The sequence below is a fragment of the Panthera leo genome, chromosome C2, assembly GCF_018350215.1.
Source record: "Panthera leo isolate Ple1 chromosome C2, P.leo_Ple1_pat1.1, whole genome shotgun sequence".
Taxonomy (NCBI): Eukaryota; Metazoa; Chordata; class Mammalia; order Carnivora; family Felidae; genus Panthera; species Panthera leo.
The window spans coordinates 147,434,706-147,460,119 of NC_056687.1; the positions used below are offsets into that span (position 1 = coordinate 147,434,706).

Consider the following 25,414-nt stretch of genomic DNA (forward strand, 5'->3'; position numbering starts at 1 on the left):
ATAGAAACTAAAAAAAAAATCGGTAGAACAGATCAATGAAACCAGGAGCTGGTTCTTTGAAAAAATCAATAAAATTTATAAACCTCTAGCCAGATTTATCAAGACAAAAAGAGAAAGAACACAAACAAAATCACAAATGAGAGGGGAGAAATAATAGTCAACACCACAGAAATATAAGCAATTAGAAGAGAATAGTATGAAAAACTAAGTGCCGACAAATTGGACAAACTGGAAGAAATGGGTCAATTCCTAGATGCTTATAAACTATCAAAACTGAAACAGAAATAAGTAGAAAACTTGAACAGACCAATAACCAGACAAGAAATTGAATCAGTAATCAAAAAACTCCCGTGGGGCACCTTGGGTGGCTTAGTCAATTAAGCCTCCGACTCTTGATTTCTGCCCAGATCATGATCTCACAATCACAAGATAAGGCCCTGCGTTGGGCTCCACACTGACAGCATGGACCCTACTTGGGATTCCTTCCCTCTCTCTCTGTCCCTACCCCCGTGTGTGCCCTCTCTCTCTCTCTCTCTCTAAATTAGTAAATAAACATTTAAAAACAAAACCCACCTCCCAACAAACAAAAGTCCAGAGCCAGTTGGCTTCAGGCGAATTCTACCAAATATTTAAAGAAGAGTTGATATCTGTTCTTCTTAAACTACTCAAAAAAAAAAAAAAGAAATGGAAGGAAAACTTCCAGATTTATTCTATGAGGCAAGCATTACCATGATACCAAAACCAGATAAAGACACCACTAAAAAAGAATTACAGGGGTCCCTGGATGTCTCAGTCGGTTAAGCATCTGACTTCAGCTCAGGTCATGATCTCGCAGTTCATGAGTTCGAGCCCTGTGTCAGGCTTTGTGCCGACCACTCGGAGTCTGGAGCCTGCTTTTGATTCTGTGTGTGTGTGTGTGTGTGTGTGTGTGTGTGTCTCTCTCTCTCTGTTACTCCCCTGCTTGCACTCACTCTCTCAAAAATAAATAACGATTTTAAAAAATTGAAAAAAGAGAGAACTACAGACCAGTATCCCTGATGAACATAGATGTAAAAATTCTTAAGAAAATACTAGCAAACCAAATTCAACAATACATTAAACAGATTGTTCACCATGATCATGTGGGATTTATTCCTGGGTTGCAAGGGTGGTTCAATATTTGCAAATCAGCCAATGTGATACTTCACATAAGTAAGAGAAAGGATAAGACCACATGGTCATTTCAACAGGTACAGAAAAGCACTTGACAAAGTACAACATCCATTCATGATAGAAACCTCAAGAAAGTAAATTTAGAGGGAACATACGTCAACATAATAAAGGCCATATGTGAAAAACTCGCAGCTAACATCATCCTTAATAGGGAAAAACAGAGCTTCTCCCCTAAGGTCAGGAAGAAGACGAGGATAAGGATGTCTACTCTCCCAACTTTTATTCAACATAGTACTGCCAGTCCTGGCCACAGCAGTCAGACAACAAAAAGAAAAGGAATCCAGATCTGTAAGGAAGAAGTAAAACTTGGACTATTTGCAGATGACATGATACTCCACCAAAAACCTCCACCATGAGCTCACATGAACTCACTAAAGTCACAGGGTACAAAATCAATGTACAGAAATCTGTTGCGTTTCTGTACACCAATAATAAAGTAGTAGAAAGAGAAATTAAGAGAGCAAGCCCATTGAATCTCATTGCATCAGAAATAAGATACCTAGGAGTAAACCTAACCAAAGAGGTAAAAGATCTGTACTCTGGAAACTATAAACCATTGATGAAAGAGACTGAAGATGACACGAATAGAAAGACATTCCATGCTCATGAATTAGAAGAACAGTATTGTTAAAATGTCTATCCTACCTAGAGCAATCTACACATTTAATGACATCCCTGTCAAAATACCAACAACATTTTTCACAGAACTAGAACAAAGTACCCTAAAATTTGTATAGTGCCACAAAAGACCCTGAACAACCAAAGCAGTCTTGGAAAAGGAAAGCAAAGTTGGAGGCATCACATTTCCAGACTTCAAGTTTTATTACAAAGCAGTAGTAACCAAAACTCTATGGTACTGGCACAAAAATGGACACATAGATCAGTGGAACAGAATAGAAATCCCAGAGATAAGTTCACAATTGTATGGTCAATCTTTGACAAAGGAGGAAAGAATATACAAGGGGAAAACGACAGTCTCTTTAACAACTGGTGGTGGGAAAACTGGACAGTTATCTGCAAAAGAATGAAACTAGACCACTTTCTTACACCAGGTGCAAAAATAAATTCAAAATGGATTACAGCCCTAAATGTGAGACCTAAAACCATAGAATTCCTAGAAGAGAGCACAGGCAGTAATTTCTTTGACATCAGCCATAGCAACTTCTTTCTAAATATGTTGTCTGAGGCAAGGAAAACAAAAGGGAAAATAAACTACTGGGACTACATCGAAATTAAAAGCTTCTGCACAATGAAGGAAATAATCAACAAAACTAAAAGGCACCCGACTGAATGGGAGAAGATATTTGCAAATGACATATCTGGTAAAGGGTTAGTATCCAAAATATGTAAAGAACTTCTACATCTCAACCCCTCCAACACAAATAATCCAATTAAAAAATGGGCAGAAGACCTGAACAGACATTTCTCCAAAGAAGACATCCAGATGGCCAACAGACATGAAAAGACACTCAACGTGACTAATCATCGGGGAAATGCAAATCAAAACTATAGTGAGCCACACCTCACACCTTAGCCACATTTAGAATGGCTAAAATCAACAACACAAGAAACAACAGGTGTTGGTGAGGATGTGGAGGAGGGAACCCTCTTGCACCATTGGTGGGAATGCAAACTGGTGCAGCCACTGTGGAAAACAGTATAAAGTTTCCTCAAAAAGTCAAAAATAGAACTACCCTATGACCCAGCAATCTCACTACTAAGCATTTACCCCAAAAAAAAATACAAGAACATATGTTTATTGCAGTATTATTTACAGTAGGCAAGATATGGAAGCAGCCCAAGTGTCCATTGGTTGATGAGTGGGCAAAGATGTGAGATATCTATATATCTATATCTATAATGGCATGCAGTATTACTCAGCCACGAAAAAGAATGAAATCTTGCCATTTGCAACAATATATAGAGAGTATAATGCTAAGCAAAATATGTCAGAGAAAGATAAATGCCATATGATTTCACTCATATGTGGAATTTAAGAGAAAACAAGCAAAGGGGAAAAAATGAGAAAGAGAGACAGATCAAGAAACAGACTCTTAATTATAGAGACCTGATGATGGTTACCAGAGGGGTGGGAGGATGGGTTATATAGGTGATGGGGATTAGGGAGTGCATTTGTGATGAGCACTGGGTGATGTATAGAAGTGCTGAATCACTATATCGTACACCTGAAACTAATATAACACGGTGTGTTAACTATCTGGACTTAAAATAAAACTTTAAAGAGAGTTAAAAACAATAAGAACATTCAGCAAATCTTAAGGAGTTACAGCGACTTACCCAAGATTATACAGTTAGTCATCGGTTGAGCCAAGATTTGGATCGGGACTGTCTGACTCCAAGCTCGTTCTCTTTAGATACATGTAACAGTGTCCTTTATAGTGGGTTCCTAACTCGCCAGTAACTCAGGATCATTCCTGGGAAGGAAGATACAAGGGTTCATCTAATCTCTGGGCCCACCTCTGGAGCTCCTCTGCACGGAAGGGGGCTAGTTCTCTTCACAGACAGATCCACAGGGCCTCTGGCAGTTACAGGCTAGCAGCACAGGAAGGAGCTTCTGGAGTCCTTCAGTCCATTCCCTGCTTGGTAGATGAAGAGTGAGTTACTTACACAAGATCACCTGGGCAGAAGGGAATAGTCTCGAATCTGCTGTCCACCTAACACTGCCCTACTGGAAGATACTGTGAACTTTGCTGGTTGATCTAATTTATTTAGCAAATAGTTTAACAGATTGGAGCCATTTATATAAAATCGCGAGATCGATCGCTTTTAATCAAATACAGTCTGACACAGTATGAAGTAGCCAAGGATAGGTCTGTCGTGCAAACATCCTGCAGCCTTAATCACCAAATGGCCAACCCCTCACATTTATCACAAGAAGCATTAAACTTATATGACCTATTTTCTGTGCCAACACTGAACAGTAAGAAATTAGGGAATAAGGTAATCTGTCTTGTCACAGGAATTGTTCATATGAAAAAGGAAAAACGTGAAATTTCCACATGCATTTGCCAGACTGAAAATGTGGTAGCAATAGCATCAATTAAAAAAACAAAAAAAGATTGTGATTTTCCTCCTTCTTCCCAAAGGGAATCCCTGTTAGCAGTTTCTAAGGATCCTTCCAGGAAAAAAAAAAAAAAAAAAAAAAAAAAGTCAATATGTAGGTTTTATTCTTTCAGTATTAATTCTTTTATCCATCTGTGATTTTGGTGTAGCCTGTGAAATTATGTCATTCCTTTTATTTAAAAACAGTTGTTTGTTCCAACTCAGTCCTGTTTGCCAATAATAAATCGGCAATCAGTTTTGGCGATCAGTTTGACGTGGAAATGTTGGGGTTCAGGAGCAAACAGTCAAGTAAGAATTCTTGAGACATCTTTGGTGCAAATAGGTGGTTTTCTTAAAGTAAATAAACATTTAAAACATTTTTAAAAATGGAAAAGATCATTTAGTACTGCTGTCTAATAAAATGTTAGTCATGAGACCCTTTAGATGTGTAGCACTGGGCCATATGCTTGAAGGATGATTAGTAACATATATCTTGGGGGGATAGAGATAAAGGAAGTTTCCAAAGGAATTTTCTTTTTGTGTTTATTTATTTTGAGAGAGAGAGAGAGAGCTTGAGCAGGGGAGCAGCAGAGAGAGGGAGACAGAGAATCCCAAGCAGGCTCTGCACTGCCCACACGGAGCCCGATGTGGGGCTGGAACCCACAAACCGCGAGACCATGACGTGAGCCAAAACCAAGAGTCAGACACTCAACCAATTGAGCCACCCAGGGGCCTCCCAAAGGAATTTTTATATGTTAAAGTAGACTTACAGGATCCTGGAAGTCAGGATACTGTTAAGCTAAGATGGCCTTTTGCCCTTAGCGAAGTATCGACATCAAGGCAGCTGAGTCCCTAGAGGAAGGTCACTCAGCCCCTCTCAAGGACTTGTCAATGGGCTGCAAGTTGTAAGGAAAAGTTCATTTTTTTCTTTTGCCTTTGTCCCCCACATTAAGTTGGTTGCAAATGGCTAGTCGCCATCATTCTTCTGTAAGGCTGAGATGTCCTCTCCAGTCCTTGATTGAAACCTGTGTCTACCTATAGATTTTAGCTAGAATTTTTACATACCTCTAAGCCCTAGTCATTGTAACAAAGCTTCTAGTTGGGTACATTAGGCTCTTTTGGTTTGTAAAATCAGACAAATGCACACAAGGTTGTGTCTCTTTCCCTCTGTATTCTATTTATCCAGTGTGCCCTCTGCCTTCTCTCTGGATTGGATAATGGTTGGCAAGAGTGACTTGAATTAAATTAAATTAAAACACTGAAAGGAACAGAGAACATAAAGGTGATAATGCCTAAATTATCTTATATAACCTGAATTAACCACGAGGAAATAACCAGACAAGCCCAAAGTAAAGGATGTGTTACAAAACGGTTCGTTTGCATTCTTCAAAAATGCCAGTGTCATGAAAGAATGAAAGGCTAAGGAGTGGTCCTGGAGTAACGGTGACTCAAGATATGTGACTACCAAATGCAGTGGGATCCTGGGTTGGGGGAGGGGGGAAAGATGTCATGGCTGCCAACCTTGCAGTAATTGGCGAGATTCGAATAGAGGAGTTGCATGTTAGATAATTGTATCAACATTAACTTCCTGCATTGGATGGTTGCCACGGAGGTTAATCCAGATCTCCTTTCTTGATAATATTAGCAACCAACTCATTCTTAGCTATGGTAGATTCAGGAGTTTTAGCCCCCTTGAATCTTCTGTGGAGGAAGATGGAAAAAACAGCCTTGTTTTCAGGATCTTGTAAAAATACTAACCAGCACGCTGAACTGTGGTGCCCCCTTGCGGTGAGAGTTCCCTTCATTCTTGGGACTGGCTTCACAAAACTCTTAGAGACTTACCGTCACCTCACGAATATTTTTCGAAACCTATTATGTATCCAGCATCTGCTAAGTGTCAAGGATTCATAAGCTCCTTCTGGAGCTTCCAAATACACAAACAAATATGGAATCACAAACCGCAAGAGGGTTTTGAAGGAGACTTTATAAACAGGCTGATTATCTCTAAAGCTTGGCATGAAACAGAAGGGAGATATCCCTGTCTTTTGGTTCATACTGAGTTTGGGGCAGCCCTTCTCCATGGCTGTTGGGATTACCCGTTCTGGTCTGGGTCCCTGCTTGCCTTACCACTACTTAGGACTGGTAATAACACAGTGCTTTCCTGTCTGGGACTTAAAATAATAATTTTCTCGAAGTTACATCTGACAAAAGGTGGGATTGCTGTAAACCAAGCCCACTTCTCTAAGGGACACTGTATGTAATTTGCAGCCACAGAGGAACCGACAGACCCCACCTGTACCAGTGGCACGTGGAGAGCACCTTCCTCCCTGCCTGTCTTGTCTGTCACATTGCTCACAACAGCACCTCGCTTCCAGCCGCAGACAGCTGGATTGTAGTGACTTGAGCGAAGGGCTCGTCTGTGATGCTTAACGATCGTCCTTCATGCTGGAGGCTCTGAGCCGTGGCCCACGGTGAGGGACACAGGAGAAAGACCGTGATGATGTCATGATGTGGAGGCGGGGGGGGGGGGGGTCGAGTTTACCCAACCCAGGTGATGAAACAGGATGGCACAGAATCACCCGCGTGGTCTGCTAGACTGTTTGAAAAAGGAAGACGACCGTTTGCTCAAACTGACACAGTTCTAATATTTGGAGAACTCAGCTAAATCATAGATAATAGCAATGCTTGTGGAATAGAAAATGTGTTTCTGAGTATTGGGTGTAGACATTTTAAACATTTCATTGTGGGAAATTTATTTAAACAAAACAAACAGAAGGAGGCAGAACGTGGTCATGAACCCCATGTAGGCGTCCCTCACCTTCCACTCCCCCCTGGATTCTTTTCACATATTAATTATGGATGTACTCGTAATTGCTGACAATCACTTCTTTTCTGCATTGGAAAAATACAGCTCTGTGATTTTTTTTTTTGTTTTTTTTTCTGCTCTATCCACCCCCCCCCCCCCCCCCCCCCCCCCCCCCCCCCCGCCACACTCAGGAAGCATAGCATAGAGACTCAGAGCACCTGGGGTAGAATTGGGCTCTGTCTCCTCTGAGCTGTGTGATCCTGGGCAAGTTGGTAAACCTCTCTGGGCCCCCTGTCTGTAAACGGGGAGAATCAGCCATAAGCATGTGTCAGCTATCCCCATCGTCATTATATAGAACCTCTGTGTGCTCTAATAGGCTGTTTTCACACCCGCTTCTTATTTAACCCCACAGCAGTCCTGAGAGTGCCCTACGGTTCACTCATGAGGGAATTGAGCCTGCAGGAGGTTAAATCAGGAGTTTGCAAACTTGTCTGCAGGAGTCACCTGGGGCCCTTCACAAGTTACTGATGCCTGCTGCCCTGGAGACTGATTTAATTGGCCTGGGATGTGGCCGGGGCTTCGGTGCAGTTAAAGGTCCCCAGGTGATGGTAATGTGCAGAGACCCGCGTGGGACCGAGCTTGTGGACCTAGAGGCGGGCGGAGCCCAAATCGGATAGTGCTCAGTGAGCTTTCCGCCGTCTCTATGTGACTTGAGAGCCAGGACTTGGCTGGGAAGTTTTATGATCTGATTTCCAGAGCCTTCCCAGAGCTGAGCCCCACGCCGCACCCTCACCCATCAGAGCAGATTTCACACCAGGCTTTACGTGCAAAGTTTTGTTTGAGTATTAATCCTGAGTTCCTAAACAGAACATGAGAAAGCGTCCCTCCCATTCCAGGCACGGACATGGCGGTAGCAAAAGCAAGTACTCTTCTGAATGCATTTGTATCTTCCACTATTTAGTCCATGAACACAGTTGTTGGCGTCTGTATGGGTTCTCTCTCGCCATCCTGATGCTAAGTAAGATCGCAGAATCTCGGTGGCCTAGAGCATAGCTGACACCCGTGGTCCCCTGGGGGTCGGCTGCTCTCAGCTGGGTGTTTCTCCGCTCCTTGTGTCTGTCATCTTCCTGCTCGGCCCAAGGGGCTAGCCGGGGAATGTTCTCACGGTGAAGGCAGCGGTACAAGGAAACCAGCCCCACTTCTGCACAAGCCGACTGCAAGACCTCCTGCGTCACGTCGGCTAGTGTCCGTTGACCACAGCAAATCACATGACCAAGCCCAAAGTTAAGAGGTGCGGAAATATGTCCCACTTGCTTTGAGTCCAGGCACTTCGTGTGGTCAAGCCTAACATTAGTGGAAAGGAATGCACTCTTCCCCGTGGAAAGGACGGGGTGGGTGGTTTGAACACAAATCTGTTACAGATGTAAACGTAGACGTTGGCCCATAGGTGTTTGTGGTAGCAGAAAGTCGCTAGGTATTAAACATTGAAAGATACTTAGATAAAATAGAATACACTTCCCCAGGAAAAGAGAAAGCTGCTATTTAAGATGATGTAGAAACTATGTCAGTGAAAGTTATTCATGCCATAAAATGGAGAGAGCAGATTATGAAACCACATATATATTATGTTGCCAATTCGGAGAAGAACTATGTCTATTCATATTTCAGGAACTTAAAGATGTGTGCCAAATTGTTAATGATCATCTGGGGTAGAATTATGGAATATTTTTATTTTCAAGTTCTATTCTTCTGAATTTGCTACATTTTCTGTGATACATATACATATCGTAGTAAGAAAAACATTTTAAACCGGGTTAGATGGGGAAGCTAAGATTCCGCATTCCTCTCAATTGCCTTTTTTTGGTAACCTTTCCATAGGCAGCAAGATAATGGAGAATGGCCTTCTCTTCAAAGAACTTCTGCAGACTCCGAATTTTCGAATTACTGTGGTTGATGATGCAGACACCGTCGAACTTTGCGGTGCTCTGAAGGTAAAGTCAGCCTTGTTATTTCTGCTCGAGGAGCTAATTGCGGCCGGCCACTGTTAGCGGTGTTGAATCTGAGCCTGAAGAGTGAGCTCTGTGTTCATGCCTGCGCTTCAGCGAAGAATAGTGAATTGAGAGCCTTGTGTATCACTTCCGGCCTTGCCCCAGCCTTTCCTGGGTGGTGGGAAGTTCCTCTCCCACTGGGGTTTGCTTTTACTTGGAAATCTGGGGAAAGTGTGGTGTTTTATTCTTTGGGAAACTGGCAGCATTAATATTTAAAAAGGGTGGAAAGTCTCTTGATTGTAGAATTTTACCAGAGACCAAAGCATTCCATTAATTCATATATTTCTCTCCTATGTTGTCTTGAGCCGGAAAGGGACTTCTTGCCTCTGGATTATGCTACTCGGTTGCTTTGATAGTTTGGTTGGTTGTTGTTTTTAATGGAAAAATAGTCTGCTGCTGACAAAGGTTTTTCCAAGAATGGTTTAAAAAGATTTTTTTTTTAATGTTTATTTATTTTTAAGAGAGAAAGAGACACAGAGCATGAGCGGGGGAAGGAGTAGAGAGAGAGGGAGACACAGAATCCCAAGCAGGCTCCAGGCTCTGAGCTGTCAGCACAGAGCCCGACGCGGGGCTCGAACCCACGAACCCACGAACCCACGAACCGTGAGATCATGCCCTGAGCCAGAGTCGGATGTGTAACCGACTGGGCCACCCAGGCGCCACACGCAGGGTTCTATCTTTGTCCAGAAAGGGAAATGGTCCAATTACATAAGCAGCTTCTACTGGCCAGTGGCCTGGGAGGGTAAAGGGAAGGGTTTCCACAGGGGCTCCTGACTTGTTCCGCTCTGCCTATAAAAGTCTCGGTCGTGGGTCCCTCTCTCGCCTGACTCTGGGAAACAGCCAGTGTGGAGCTGGCTGGCCTTTCTGATCCTTCTCCCCCTGGAATCAGCTGCTAGAGCTGCCTTCTCAAAAAAAAAAAAAACAAAAAAACCAAAAAACCTCAATGTGAATGAATACCCCCCCCCCCCCCAGTCCCTTTTGAGCCATTTCTTTTGTAACAAAAGCCGCTTTTCAGGAATTTGAGCACCTCGGGAAGGAAGTCACGCAGTCTGGCATTCATCCGCCTCCCTTTGGCAGGTAAAAATGGCTAAGACTGAAAGAACACTGAAGAGACACGAAACCAAAGACTGCCTTCCCGCCCTCTCTCTAGATCGAACGTACCTCCTTTTTGTCTCATCAGAATTTAACACCACTTTCTAGAATTAATATCCTGTGTGTGTGTGTGTGTGTGTGTGTGTGTGTGTGTGTGGTCACAGGTCCTTACACCGTGAGGATTTTAGGAACGAAAGCCAGCTAAAGACTGGGGCTCCCAGGCAGCACAGGCCCCTACTTCTGGATGTCTGCGTGGGGCATCCTTCCCGCGACTGGCGGGCCCTGTTACACAGTGAAGACACTGGCCTTGGCTGCTTGGTTTATTTTTGTTGGTTGAGATTTTTATGTGTTTTTAATAGTCCTTCATTAAACTAATGACCAGTTGACAACAGGGGCCTCGTGAACGCCTAATTGCTCAGCCCCAGCCTGTGTTGCTCCAAAATTGTTTTTAAGCGACTGGATGTTTCTGGTGGTGAATGGAGAAGCTGTGAGATCCTGCCCGGGACAAAGGGTGTTTGGGGGGTGGAAACAGAAAGATTCTAGATTGAGGGCTCTGGAAAAGCTTCTGCTAATGGGACCTCATGCTGGTCTTGTGTCTGAGCTTAGACTGGCTTTTCATTTTTGTTGGCAGGAAGCCGGTAAGCGGATCTGTGCCTGCTACCAGGACAGAGAGTGGTTCGTGGGGGGCAGAGACAGATGGGGTTGAGGACCATTCATCATGCTTCCTCTGGCTATCCTTTGAAACAGGATCAGTTACCATCATTCCCGTCGGCTTGCATCAGAGCTGGGATTTTTGGAAACCGAGAAACAGGCACTTTGGCGGTAATTGAGGCTAACCATTTGGTCACACAGATAAGGAGATGGCGATCCAGAGAGAGTAAATCACTCAAACGTAGCGAATATTGGCACAGTCGGAGTGTGGAAGCGGGTTCCAAGCATCTTAGTCTGGTGTTCTTTGGTTACGACATACAGCCTGACGTTTCTGGTTTGTGTCCAGTTGAATAGAATGAATCCCTCCCTTGTCAGAGGCTGCCAAAGCAAGGACAGATGGACAGACGTTTCTTTTATTACATAATTGATGATGTGGAAATGTTGGGGTTCAGAGCAAACGGTCAAGAGAGAATTCTTGAGACATCTTCGGTGCAAAAAGGTGGTTTCATTAAAGCACGGGAACAGAACCCCTGGGCAGAAAGAGCTGCACTGGGGCTGTGAGGGGTGACTGACTGTCTAGTTTCAAGTGGGGAGGGGGTTAGGGATAGGAAAAGTCTCTAAGGAATTTTGGAAGCAAGGTTTCCAGGACCTTGAGGGGGCCAGCTGTTGTTAGGAAAATGTCATTTACTCCTGCCTACTAAAACTTTAGTCGTGAGACCCTTTAGATGTGTATCAGGGGCCATATGCTTGGAGGATGATTGCTAACATATATTTGGGGGTAGAGATAAAGGAAGTTTCCAAAGGCATTTTTATATGTTAAAGGAGACGTAGGATCCTGGAGGTCGGGATGTTGTGAAGCTAAGATTTGCCTTTTGCCCTTAGCAAAGTATCAACATCCAGGCAGCTGAGTCCCTAGAGGAAGGTCACTCTTCCTGTCTCAAAGGCCTGTCAGTGGCCTGTAGGTTGTCAGGAAATTTAATTTTTTCCCTTGCCTTTTTTTCCCCCACATCAATTAATAGTCTGTTGTTTTTTCCTGATTATAAAAGTAGGCACGTTCACTGTTTCACACAACAGATGGATGTAAAGAAAGCAAAAATCACCGATAGCCCCTGCATCCTGAGATACGCACTGTTGATGCTTTGTATACCCTTCCAGTCTTTTTAGTGAGCATACATAGGCGTAGGGCTGCTTTTAAAAACAAAAACTGGGTCTTACTGTTCAAATAGTATCACATGTTTGCCTCTTTCACATTAAATTAACAATCTTCAGTAATCTCTATACTAGCAATCAAAGAAATGTACACTGTCCTTTTTGTGCTCAAAAACATGACATTTGAGCTACAAAAATAAAAATTGAAAACAACTCACTACAAGGATAAAACCAAAAAGAAAATGTAACGGTTTTCTGCAAAATCATATTAGAGCAGTGCATTTTACTGCCTTCAGAATGTCCTTTACCTCTGACCTATATTAATCTCCAGTAAGGCGATATTCTTTTTTAAATATCAGCTTTATTTAAGCATAATTCATGTACATTAAACTGCATCCATTTAAGTTCCTAAGACAGTGGGTTTTAACAGGTGTGTGCATAATCCTGAAAATCACGATAGGGAACAGTTCCATCATCCCCAAGGGATTCTCTGTGTCCCTTTTCAGTCCCCACCCCAGCCAGGCTGTTCTGCTTTTGTTCACTACTGTTTACGTTTCCTAGAACTTTTATAATGGAGTTGTACAGTTATCTACTCTTCTGTGTGTGGCGTCAGAGATGCTTTATCAGGATTGGGTTTCATTAGCAGAGAACCAAAATAATAGCGGCTGAACGCCATAGAAGTGAATTTCTTTCTTATGTAAACATCCTCAATCCGAACGAAAGCTCCTTTCCACACAATCCTCAGGGAGCCAGGCTCCTAACAGCTCACAAGGATTGGCCCTTGTCTTCGTGTTTTGTTTTGTTTAAATTTTTTTTTAATGTTTATTCATTTTTGAAAGACAGAGACAGAGCACAAGCAGGGGTGGGATGGACAGGAAGGGGGAGACAGAATCCGAAGCAGGCTCCAGGCTCCGAGCTGTCAGCACAGAGCCCGACGTGGGGCTCGAACCCACGAACCGCAAGATCATGACCTGAGCCGAAGTCGGACGCTCAACCCACTGAGCCACCCAGGCGCCCCAGCTTGTCTTCATGTTTTAAAATGGTAACCAGAGGGGTGCCTGGGTGGCTCTGTCGGTTAAGCGTCCAACTCTTGGTTTCGGCCCAGGTCATCATCTAGTGGTTTGTGGGATCCAGCCCCGTGTCAGGCTCTGTGCTCTCTGTGCTGACAGTGTGGAGCCTGCTTGGGGTTCTCTCCCTCTCTCTCTCTCTCTGCCCCTCCTCGGCTTGCGTTCTCTCTCTGTCTCTCAAAATAAATAAACATTAAAAAAAAAACAACAAACAAGGTGACCAGAGCTCTAGCCATCACATCTGCAGGAGGCAGATGGTTTCATGTGAATGAGCAGTACCTCATCGTGTGACTACACCTAGCTGCAAGGGACGTCGGGTCCCCTGGTTAGCCACGTATTTGCATCAAAGTCAGGGACGCTGTGACTCTGGAGGAGGAGAGTAGGTGGGGAGATAAACCCATAACCCGTGCCACAGCCACCTGACACACCCCTACTGCTGGGCGTGCAGGTTTCTTCCAGGGCTTTGGCTGTGATAAGCCATGCTGTGCTGCACGACCTCGTGCCTAGTGCCGGGGCCACTGCTGGGCCACTGCTGGGCCACTGCTGGGTCCCGCTAGCCACGTGTGGCCATTTGCATTTACATTCGAATTCGTTAAAACTTAAAAAAAAAAAAAATTAACGGTTCAGTTTCAAAGACTGCGGCCCCACACGAGTCTTTGGTGAGTCCCAGTGGCTCGTGGCTACCTGGTGGGGCGAGCAGACGTAAGGCATTTACATCACTGCAGAAATTTCTAAGGCCGCGTCTCATCGGGGTGCCCAGCCTGGCGGGCTACGTGCGTGCGGGGTTGACACCTCAGCCAGGCCGCCCTACGCAGAGCCTAACCTGCCAGTCTTGCTAGGGGTAGGCCCACACTGTGCAGTCAGAGCTCTCCCTTAGGCCCAAAGCTCCGGTACCTGGCCTCAGGCAGAATCGGGTGGAGTGTTGGGGGTACGGGAAACAGTGACCGCTGCCTGCGTTTCACCGGAGCCCTGCGTCCTAGGTGGGGAGCGTGTTTGCATAGCCTGCGGGCGGCCTCGGCCGGCTTCTCCACTTTTATGTTCTTTGTGTGGGAGGCTCGGAGTGGAAGGAATCGAGTCCCATCCAACCCGCCCTGGCTCCGAATTGCAATGATGGCACTTCAGGGCGAATGATTGCCTCCGAGCGTTGCCACAACCCAGGAAATGGGGAAGGGCTTACGCGCGCGCCTGTCTTCTGAAAATCATGGTATTTTTAGCTCCAGAATAGTTTAAAGCAGATTTAAATGCACAGTGGATAATGATAACTTTCACAGCTGAGTGATCTCAGAGGACATCTGCTCGGATGCTATTCAAACACGATCTGACTGGCTCAGTGTGTTTATTTTTCTTTTGACAGTGATAAGTGGTGGAGGGGAGAGAGTGAGGGTTTCAAGATCCATCATAAGGCGATTAAACTGGATCGGCGCCCAGGGTCCCCTTAGAAGGGAGGAGTTTACCCTGCCGTGGTCTCCTGCTCTTCCCCCCCCCCCCCCCTTCTAAAGTGGGGAGGTCAGCCATCTGGGGGAAACTGAGGTGATCCTGACCTGTGTGCCCTGCGGGGAAGGGGGTCACAGAAGGGCCAAGAGGCCGGCTGCAGTCCCAGGCCTTGGACACCCTCATTTGCTTTTTCTCTGGGAGCAGTGACACGAAAGGTCAGAAGCATTGCTCTGGAGCTCAGGGCTCATCCAGTACAGCTCCTGCTTGGATGCTTCCAGTGACCGAGGGCTCACTCCTTTACCTCCAAGTCTTTTAGATTTAGTGAGGTCAGCTCTTCTGTTAGAAAGTTTTTATCTTGAATCTGAGGTGGCCCCTCTGTGCCTTTCATTCACTGACCCCCCCAGCGGCCCAGTGTGATCTACCCCCTGGAGAGAACTCTGGGGCCAGGCTGCCTGGTCGGGCAGGTACCCACTGTGTGACCTTGGGGGAACTACTTCCCCTGTGTGTGGGTTTCCTCACCTCTCTCTTTGCATGATAATGGGACCCGCCTAGTAGGAATGTTGTGACAATTAAACCAGTTAATACTACAGGAAGCACTTAGAGGGTCGATAAGATTAAGTGTTGTTTTTGTTATTTCCTTCCATAAATCTTTTCTTCTCCTAAGCCTACCCTGTTTACTTCCTAAGCCTTCCCGAAGGCCAGAGAGGCACTCGCCTTTGACACCTGACTGGCTGCAGAGGTTTCAGGAAGGCCTCTGACCCTAGGTGGGGTGGGTTAGCCACACCCTGGAAGCAGTGAGGCCCAGGGAAGAGAGTGGGCCTGAGGGGCCGGACGTAGGGCCTGTCTTCCTGGGAAGCCGCTGAACCTCCCTGAGCCCGCCAGGGGGCTGGGTACACACGTGTGAGGGCTCCCCGGAGGGAGAGTGCCGGCGAGACTGTGTGCACAGGGGCCTCGCCGGGGGGCACTTCGTAAATAATCCCTCTCTCCTCTGTGTCTAGGAGCCCCCTGGTGGAAGGAAGCTGTTTTATCTCCTTCGATATATAGCCTCGTATTGTGGTTGGTCTGTCAAGTAACCCCCAGAATGGGTCCCATCGTGGCGAAGGGGGCACAGGAGACAGTCGAGGGGGCGTCGGAGAGCCATTTTAACAGTCTAACCATCTGGATCCTTGACATGTTGCCATGGTAACTTCAATAAAACCATTTGGCAGGCTCACCCGGCAGTTGGCCTCACGGCCTGGTGGTCAGTCCTCCCACAGGTCCCCAGGTGTCTCTTTGCTGCCTCAGCACTGTCCCACTTATCTGCAGCCCCAGGGCAGGCCACAGCCGTACCAGCTTTCCTGGAGGGATGTCACCACCTTAGAAAGGCCTTGAAAGATCTTCTCTAAGCCCCGAATTTTGATACTGAGGCCAAGAAGGCTCAGAGAGGTGGAGTCATTTTCCCAAGGTCACACAGCAGAGTCAGAACCAGAGACCATCTGGATATCTGTGCGTGTGCTTTTGGTGCCCCCCCATGGCTTGCTTAGTCCGGCTCCTCTGCCAGGAGGGGTGTCTGGGTCTGTCTGGACCCAGCCCTGGGTGTTCTTGCCATCCCCGGCTCGTCTTTGCACAGCGCCCCGCGTAAAAGGTTAGGGTGTTGTTTTGCCCCTCCGCACCTCAGGGCTCCTCTCACACTGCCTGTCCCCTCCTCTCTTCCGGATGCTGCCAGACCCTAGAGTGTGCCACGCCAGGAACCGCCCACGTCCTGCGTCAGTGAGCGCACACAGTGGTACTTGGGGAGAGATGGCTGCCGTCGGGACCTCACGAAGCCTGCAGTTCACATTGCCTGTGTGGCCGGAAGGGGTTGGGAGGCTTTTGCAGGGTCCGGACAGAAGTCGGTAGCTTTTGAAAACCTGAGCGCTCTGCAGAAGACCCGATTCCTCGTCAGCTCTACCTGCAGCTGTAGGAAGCGGGGTCTAAATGGAGTCGGGCCTCTGTAGGGCGAGACCGACCCCCCTGGAAGCTGCTTGGTTGCTCTGTCCGAACAGCTCATAACCTCCCGGGGAGGCTCTCGAGAACACAGAAAGTGCGAATTCATCTAAAACCTGCACGTGTTCCTGTCGGGTCTCTGATCTTTTTATAACATTTTTTTTATTGTTTATTTTTGAGCGAGCGCGAGAGAGAGTGCGAGCAGGGGAGGGGCCAAGAGAGGGAGACACAGAATCTGAAGCAGGTTCCAGGCTCTGAGCTGTCAGCACAGAGTCTGACATGGGGCTCGAACTCATGGGCTGTGAGATCATGACCCAAGCTGAAGTCAGTCGCTTAACGGACTGAGCCACCCAAGCGCCCTGTGTCAACTTTTTAAAAAAAATGTTTATTTATTTTCGAGAGAGAGACGGGGACAGAGGATCCGAAGCAGGCTCTGTGCTGCCAGCACAGACCCCAATGAGGGGCTCGATCTGATGAACCGCGAGATCATGACCTGAGCCAAAGTCGGGACGCTTAACTGACTGAGCCAGCCAGCGCCCCTATCGTCAACTCTTTGAGGACAAGCTTTGGGTCTCATTCTGTCTTTGCAGCTCCTCCCTGGGGGCGCCCTCAGCCCCCACGTCCTCCGCCACCAGGGCCCGCCCCCACACGGCATGCTTAATACACATGGGTTGAAAGGAAAATCAGATTTTCGGTACCTCTTGCAGAACATCACTTTCTGCCCAGGTTATAATTATCGTCGCGCGTTTTGTTGTCCCTAAATTAGGCCAGAGGTAGGCAAACTTTTTCTGTAAGGGCCACACAGGAAATGTTGTGGGCTTTGGGGCCCCTATGGTCTGTGTCGCAACTACTCAAATCTGTTGTTAACAGCGCCAGGGCAACCACAGGTGGTACACAAATAAGCAGGGGTGCCTGGCTTCCAGTACGACATTATTTACACAAACATGCAGTTGGCCCTTCGTTTGCTGTCCCCTGGACCAGATTATCCGCTTCTGGAGAGGCAGGTCTGTGTCTCATCTGCCTTGTGTGGGGCGAGTTCATGCAAGAGCGGGGGCCCCACGAGTGCTTGTGTAGGGATAATTGCATGAGGCAAAAGGCTGAAACTTGACCGGCACATACGTAGACCTACGGACCCAGCAACTCCGCTGCTGGGTACACACCCAACCGAAATGCCCGCTTGTGGTCACCGAGGGATATGGGCCAGCGTGGCCACAGCAGCACCATTTGCCGTGGCCCCAAACTGGGAACTACCCCAGTGCCAAGGGTGGCTCAGTCGGTTAAGCATCTGACTTTGGCTCAGGTCGTGATCTCGCGGTCCGTGAGTTCGAGCCCCGCATCGGGCTCTGTGCTGACGGCTCGGAGCCTGGAGCCTGCTTCGGGTTCTGTGTCTCCCTCTCTCCCTGCCCCTCCCCTGCTCATGCCCTGTCTCTCTCTGTCTCTCAAAAATGAATAAACATTTAAAAAAATTTAAAACAAACTGCACTGTATTCACACGGTGGAGTGCAGTACAGCAATGAAAATCAGTGTACTGTAGGTAAAAATACAGCTAAATCTCACAAACATGATGTCCAACTGAGACAAAGACACAAATGGTTACATACTGTGCGGCTCTTTTCACATAAAATTTCAAGACAGGTAAAGCAAATCTATGCTGGTAGAAGCCAGGAGACTGGCTACCTTTTGGGGGTGCCAACTGGAAGAGGGTGTGGGGGTGGCATTCTGGGGCACTGGTTCCGTTCTGTTTCTGGATCAGGGTTCCGGTTACAAGGCGGTGTTTGGTTTGGGAGCATATCATCGAGCCGTGTGCTTGTGACCCGCATACCTTCCCGTATGACCGTTCGAGCTGAATAAGGCATTTGGAAACAAAAAAGACAAAAAGTCAGTTTGTGCAAACAGTGTTTAGCCAGAGACTACGAGCAACCGTTCTAGCTCTCTGGCCGATGTTCCTCAGCTGCTGTCTCCTACTAACCCCAGACCCGGGCTCTTGGTCCTACGAACGGGAGCACAGAAGGCTGGTCCCTCCTTTCGTCTTTGACAGTCAGGGCACAGGAGCCGACGCTGGGGACGCTGGGGCGGAGCGTTCCGACCGCGGGCCCGGGGCCCCTGCCTCCGCCTCTGCCCCCACCTTCCCAGCCCCCTTGTCTGCGGCGGGTGTGTGACGGGCATGCCCCGGCTTCCCCGATTCCTTCCAGAACATCGTAGCCGTGGGCGCCGGGTTCTGCGATGGCCTCCACAGCGGAGACAACACCAAAGCGGCCGTCATCCGCCTGGGGCTCATGGAGATGATCGCTTTCGCCAAGATCTTCTGCAAGGGCCAGGTGTCCACGGCCACCTTCCTGGAGAGCTGCGGCGTGGCCGACCTGATCACCACCTGCTACGGAGGCCGGAACCGCAGGGTGGCCGAGGCATTTGCCAGAACCGGGAAGGTAGCCCCTGGCCTGCCCTCGCCCACCCCTCCTCCCTCACTTGAGACTCTTGGGCCGGGGCGAGCCACAGTGCAGCGGAGATAGAGCCCAGCATTTGTCATTTGCTGGGCGTGTCCTGCCCGTGCCTGTCTCCTTTCCCTTAAGAGTACTGAGGCCTTAGCCCTGTAGCTTGTAGGTCTCTCTTTCCTTGGCTCGTAGGGCGGGATCGCAGCTCCCTTCCCCGGCTCACCTCTTGAAAGAAGGGATTCTCTAGGCTTTACCATAGCGTTTGCATCCTTGTTTTTAAGACCATTGAAGAGTTGGAGAAAGACATGCTGAACGGACAGAAGCTCCAGGGACCTCAGACTTCTGCTGAAGTGTACCGGATCCTGAAGCAGAAGGGGCTGATCGACAAGTAAGTACCCCGCAATGTCCCTGTGACCAGAGGGGGGCCACCCCCTGCTTCCCTCCTGACCGCCAGCCCGGCCGGCGCGCACGGGCACAGCTGCTTGACAGGTGCGTGCAGAACCCCCCTGGATTAGTTCCGTCCTTAGCGTGACGCGAACTTCTTCCTGCCCTGGAAAGGAGCGCTGACACGGACCCGGGCCCCACCTCAGGGAGCAGAACTCAATTCTGTGAAGCTCGTTACAAAACATGAAGTTTGACGTTCTGCTTTTTCCTGCAGGATGTTTGCCAAGAGCCCCGTGTCCTAGGTTTTAAATTAAAAAGAAAATGTTATAAACAGATGTAGTCTTGAGGGGCGCCTGGGGGGGGCTCAGTCCATTGGGCATCCGGCTCTTGATGTTGGCTCAGGTCATGATCTTACAGGTCTGTGAGTCTGAGCCCCGCGTTGGGCTCTGTGCTCACGGTGTAGAGCCTGCTTGGGATTCTCCTCTCTCTCTGCTCTTCCTCCCTCTCTCTCTCAGAATGAATAAATAAGATTAAAAAAAAAAAAAAAGATACAGTGTTGTTAATAAAATGCCAAACAACTGAGAAGAGAAGAAAGTGGAGGTTACTCCGGAATTCTACCCCTAGAAGTGCCCTGTGTTCAGGCCTGGTGAGCAGCTTTGCAGTCGCTGGGTCCTCTGTGACCCTTCCGAGCTGCGAAACTATTCAAGGTGGGCTTGAATTTGCCGCTCCATTTGCCACTCGATCGAGGCAGTAAATCCTATAGCACCACAAAAGCTGCCCCCCTCTCCGTGGCCGCCCTGTGGCCTACCTGCCACGCAGCCCTTTATCTTGCTGGTTGGCTGAACCTTCATCCCTAACCAGGATGCCAGCTGATACTAGACGCCATCTAATAACTGCGCACATGGACGTATGTACGCGCATATTCTGTGTATCCTGAACTCTTCGGGAGGGAGGGGGGAGGCCTGGTCGCCCGGAAGAGGAGGGGGCCGGGCAACGGTGAGGCTGCCAATCGTGGCCAGTCTGGAGCACACGCTTCTCGCTGAGCCGGTGGTGGTTACGGACGTGCGTGCTGGTGTGTTTCCTTCATCCTCTTCATCCAGTCCGGATATCTGCTGTTCCCGACCACACACCGTTCCCTCCCCTACGCCCAGCTGTCCTCTCTGGACCAGTACAAACTGAGCAGCCTTCGCGCTCCCCACGAACAAGTGGAAATGAAGGAGGACAGGGCATTGGTCTTCCTTCTTTAATTTGCATTTTAGTTCTCTGAAATGGCTTTTCAGAGCGGCCCGGCAGGGTTGGAAGTCACAAACAGGCCTCCGGAGGTGGAGAATTACCTTTAAATCGCGACTAAAACGAAGATCCCTCCTCCGATGTGCCCGGGTTTTCCTTACGTACTTAACTGCACACAGTAGTGTGTTTGTGGCGGGTCCACTTTGATGACCGTTAAGTATTTATCAGGCATTTTTTTTTTTAAGTCTTAGGAAAATACTTGGCTGTTGGCGGATGATGATTATCTCCCAGTCACGGTTTTAAAGTGGCATCTGTGTGCTACCGTGGGGTGTATTGGATGGGACCCTATCATTGGACGAGTTGGCCGGGGTTACGTAGGGAATGGAACTGGCATTCTGGGATCAGTACCTGCCTGTTTGAAAAAGCACGTGTAATCAAGCAGGCGACACTCACCTCTGAGCGGATGCCCCTCCCCTGTCCTGTCCCATTTTCGTTCTTCTGATTAGAAACTGAACAGGCCTGAGCCTGGGCTTAATGAGGTCGCTGCCGGGTTCTAGGGCACAGCACGCTCCCCCCAGGCCGCAGTGCAGATCCTGTGGGGCCCTCCCTTCCCCTACACCGCCTCCCAGAGCCGCTCAGGCCGAGCCTCCCTTCTGCTCTCTGTCCTCGACATCACCTCTTACCTTGATTTTTTTTTCCCTTTTTCATCCCAGCCATCACCACCTGGGTCTTCCTCCCTTTCCTTCTCCTCTCCCTTCTCTTCTCCGTGGCTACAGAAACAGCAGTGAGCCGGAGGGCAGCATTTAAGGCCCCCTTGTGGCTTACGAGCCAGGTGGTCTTGGGTAGGTCATATTTTTATCTGTCCTGTGCCCCAGTTTTCATTATCCACCGAATGGAACCGGTGGACCTGTGATTGCCACGGTGCCTTCTCCCTGGAGTGTTCACATTCACAAGCTTCCTGCACATCCAGAGCGAGTCCTTTAGGTTGGCATTTGGGGCAGCCTCTCAGTCGTGTTCCAGCTGTACTTTCTAACCGTCCTGTTAACCCCTACGACCCCTTCTTCACTTGAAGCAGACCTCCCTTTGCCCCAGACACCTCCTTCTCGGACTTCTGTGTGCGTCTGTCCTCCTGCTGTCTGCTCTGCCTGGACGGCCCTCCTCGACGTCCACGTCAGCCCTGACCATCCTCGGGGTGGCCCGGGTCTGTCCTCGGAGAAGCCTTCATCCATATCCTCTAGACACAAATAACTTTCCCCGCTTTGAACATATTGTTTACACCGGCGGCCAGCAAACTTGTTGTGCAAAGAACCACATAATAAATATTTAGTCTTTGCAGCTTGCATATAGCTGTCTGTCATATATCCTTTTTTTTTCCTTTTACGCCCTTTGAAACGTGTAAGAATCGTACTTAGCTTGCGGGCAGTACAAAACAGGCCACAGAGCAGACTGGCTTCTCAGGCTGTGACTTGCGGGCCCCAGGTGTAGACCGTACCTCTGCTCGTGCTGTGGGCTTATTACATAAATGTACAGTTTCACTTTCTTTCTTCAGATTTGGAGGGGGGGCAGGGAGCACATGCTCTTGTTAAAAAAAAGAAATTTGATGCTTTTTAAAAAAAATTTATTTAGAGAGGGAGAGAGAGAATGTGCACACACAAGTCGGGGAGGGCCGGAGAGAGCGGGAGAGACAGAATCCCAAGCAGGCTCCCTGCTCTCACACGGAACCCGATGCAGGGCCTGACCCCGTGAGGTCATGACCTGAGTGGAAACCAAGAGTCGGACACTTACCGACTGAGTCACCCAGGCTCCCCAAGCATCTGACTCTTTTTTTTTCTCGTTTTCCTTTTTTTATTTCATTGGATTTAATTCTTTTCTTTTTTTAATATAATTCACAAATTGGCCAACATACAGTGTGTAAAGTGTGCTCTTGGTTTGTGGGGGTAGATTCCCGTGGTTCCTCGTTTCCATACAACACCCAGTGCTCATCCCAACAAGTGCCCTCCTCAATGCCCATCACCCACTTTCCCCTCTCCCCCACCCCCTATCCACCCTGAGTTTGTTCTCTGTATTCAAGAGTCTCCTATGACTTGCCTGCCTCCCTCTCTGTTGGTAACTATTTTTTTCCCTTCCCCCATGGTCTTCTGTTCAGTTTCTCAAGATCCACATATGAGTGAAAACATACGGTATCTGTCCTTCTCTGACTGGCTTATTTCACTGTGCATAATACAGCATCTGACTCTTAATTTCAGCTCAGGTCATGATCCCAGGGTCGTGGGATTGAACTCTGTGCTGAGCCTGGAACCTGCTTAGAATTCTCTCTCCCTCTCCCTCTGCACCTCCCCTGCAGACTCGCTCTCTCTCTCTCTCTCTCTCTCTCTCCTCTCTCTCTCTCTTTCAAATAAAACTTAAAGAAAGCCAAATTCTGGAACAAGGCACACAGTGAAAAGTGCCTCTTGATCCCCACCTTAGCTGCAGGCACTCTCTGAATTTTTAGTATCTGCTTCCGTTTCTGTAATGGGTGCTGTGCTCCTCGTTCGGCCCTGTCCCTTGCTTTTCTTCACGTTAGGATATGATTTGAAGATCGTGCCCCATCCACACCTATACATCGCATTTAATGGCTGCAGAACAACCCACTGTGTGGGAGAACCACGGTTTATTTAACCTGTCTCCCCTGGATACATAGTAAAGTTGTCTGGGTTTTTCTTCTGCTGTCAGCTTGGCTTTATTAAATTTCCTGTGCGTGCATCTTTGTGAGCATGTGTGAGTGTAACGTGTTTGTATTCGTTTGTGAGGGCTGCCGTTACACAATCCCACAGACCGTGAGGCTTACGCAGCAGAAATTCGTTTTCTCACAGTTCTGGAGGTTTAAGATCAAGGTGTCTGCAGGTGCCTTCCTCGGAGGCCTCTCTTCTTGGCTTGTAAATGGCCATCTTCCCCCTGTGTCTTCACATGGTCTTCCCTCTGTCCATGTGTGAGTCCTAATCTCCTTTTTTCACAAGGACACCAGCCATACTGGTTTAGGGCCCACACTTATGAACCCCGTTTAACTTAATTACCTTCTCATGGGCCCTCTCTCCAAATATAGGTACTGGGGATTGGGGTTTCGTTGGATGAACTTGGGGACTGTAAGCACAATTCAGGCCAGAACAGTGTTGTAAGCTCCTTGATGGCTGGGGCCTTATTTATTTTTTATTGTTTTTAAATGTTTTATTTATTTTTGAGAGAGAGAGAGAATACAAGTGGGGCAGGGGCAGAGAGAGAAAGGAACAGAGGATCTGATGCAGGCTCCATGCTGACAGCAGACAGCCCGATGAGGGGCTCAACATGGCGAACCGTGAGATCATGACCTGAGCCGAAGTTAGACACATAACCGACCCAGCCACCTAGGCATCTTTTTTTTTTTTTTTTCTTTTTTTAAGTTTTATTTATTTAAGTGATCTCTATACCCAGTGTGGGGTTTGAACTCAATGACCCTGAGATCAGGAGCCAGCCAGGCGCCCCGGGGCCTGATTTATAACACCTTACAGCCTGCACCTGGCTGAAGCCTGACACTTTGTAAGCCCTCAGTATCCATTAGTGGGATGGCTGATTGATCGGCTTATGTCGATATTTTTCTGTGAAATATTGTCTTTTTGCCCTCCTTTCACCTCTAACCTCATTTAGAGAGTTCCCCAAATGGATCTAATTGGCCTTGTAGCGTTTTCTGTTATAGAAAATAGCATTTAGACGGTCAGTATGGCCGAGGGGTTGAATGTTGGCTCCAGAGTCAGAAACTGTGCCTCAGTTTCCTTGTCTATGAAATGGGGATAATGTTATTATCCACCTCACAAGGTGGTTGTGAGAATTAAAGAAGTTACTTGTCCATAGAAATTCTTTCCCCCATACTCCATATATCTTGTTAACATCCCATCTACATAATCCATTTTGGAAGGTGCTGGTTGTGAAACTCAGGGGTACTTTTGGCTGCAAGAGCAATGCCCAGTTAAAAACGCCTCGAACATGGGGCACCTGGGTGGCACAGTCGATTAGGTGTCTTTGGTTCAGGTCATGATCTCATGGTCCATGAGCTTGAGCCTCGTATCAGGCTCTGTGCTGAGAACTCAGAGCCTGGAGCCTGCTTGGGATTCTGGTCTCCCTCTCTCCCTGCCCCTCCCCTGCTCACACACACACACACACACACACACACACTATCTCTCTCTCTCTCTCTCTCTCTCTCTCTCTCAAACATAAAAAAAAAATTTTTTTTTCAAATGCCTCAAACAATAGGTCTATTTTCCTCATAGAACAAGGATTTTGGAGGTGGACGTTATTGGTGTTGGCACAGTGCCTTAAGATTAGAATCTCAGTAAACAGATGAACACAGGGAAAAGGAGGGAAAAAATAAGATAAAAACAGGGAGACAAACCATAAGAGACTCTTAAATACAGAGAACACACTGAGGGTGGATGGGGGTGGGGGGATGGGCTAGATGGGTGATGAGCATCAGGAGGGCACTTGTTGGGACGAGCACTGGGTGTTATAGGTGGGGGATGAGTCACTGGGTTCTATTCCTGAAACCATCATTACTCTATATGTTAACTAACTTGGATTTAAATGAAAAAAGATTAGAATCTCAGTGATTCCATTGGCTTTCTCTCAAAAGCTCAAGATGGCGGCAGCAGTTTCATGCCTCACACACTCACACAGCTGCACTCAGAGACCCAGGGCAGATGCAGTCCTGGGGCGCAGAGTTTCCCTCCAGTGCCTCTCGAGGAGAGGAGTGCCTTCCCCAGAAGCCCTTCGCAGACGTGTTGTCTTGCTCGCTAGAACTTGCTTCATTCACTAATTCTAGGAGAAGGAAAGGCTGGGAAAGTGAGCACTAGGCTACTGGCAACGTTGGTAAAG

The 25,414-nt window shown here is 47.7% G+C and overlaps 1 protein-coding gene across 1 annotated transcript in view; it reads left to right on the top strand.

Moving 5' to 3' along the window:
- Window positions 1-25,414, top strand: part of GPD1L (glycerol-3-phosphate dehydrogenase 1 like) — a 56,566-nt gene that overhangs the window by 27,081 nt on the left and 4,071 nt on the right. The window contains exons 5-7 of the mRNA XM_042955094.1: window positions 8,960-9,072; window positions 18,680-18,913; window positions 19,201-19,307. Of these exons, the coding sequence (XP_042811028.1) occupies window positions 8,960-9,072; window positions 18,680-18,913; window positions 19,201-19,307 (454 nt within the window). The remainder of the gene's footprint in view (window positions 1-8,959; window positions 9,073-18,679; window positions 18,914-19,200; window positions 19,308-25,414) is intronic.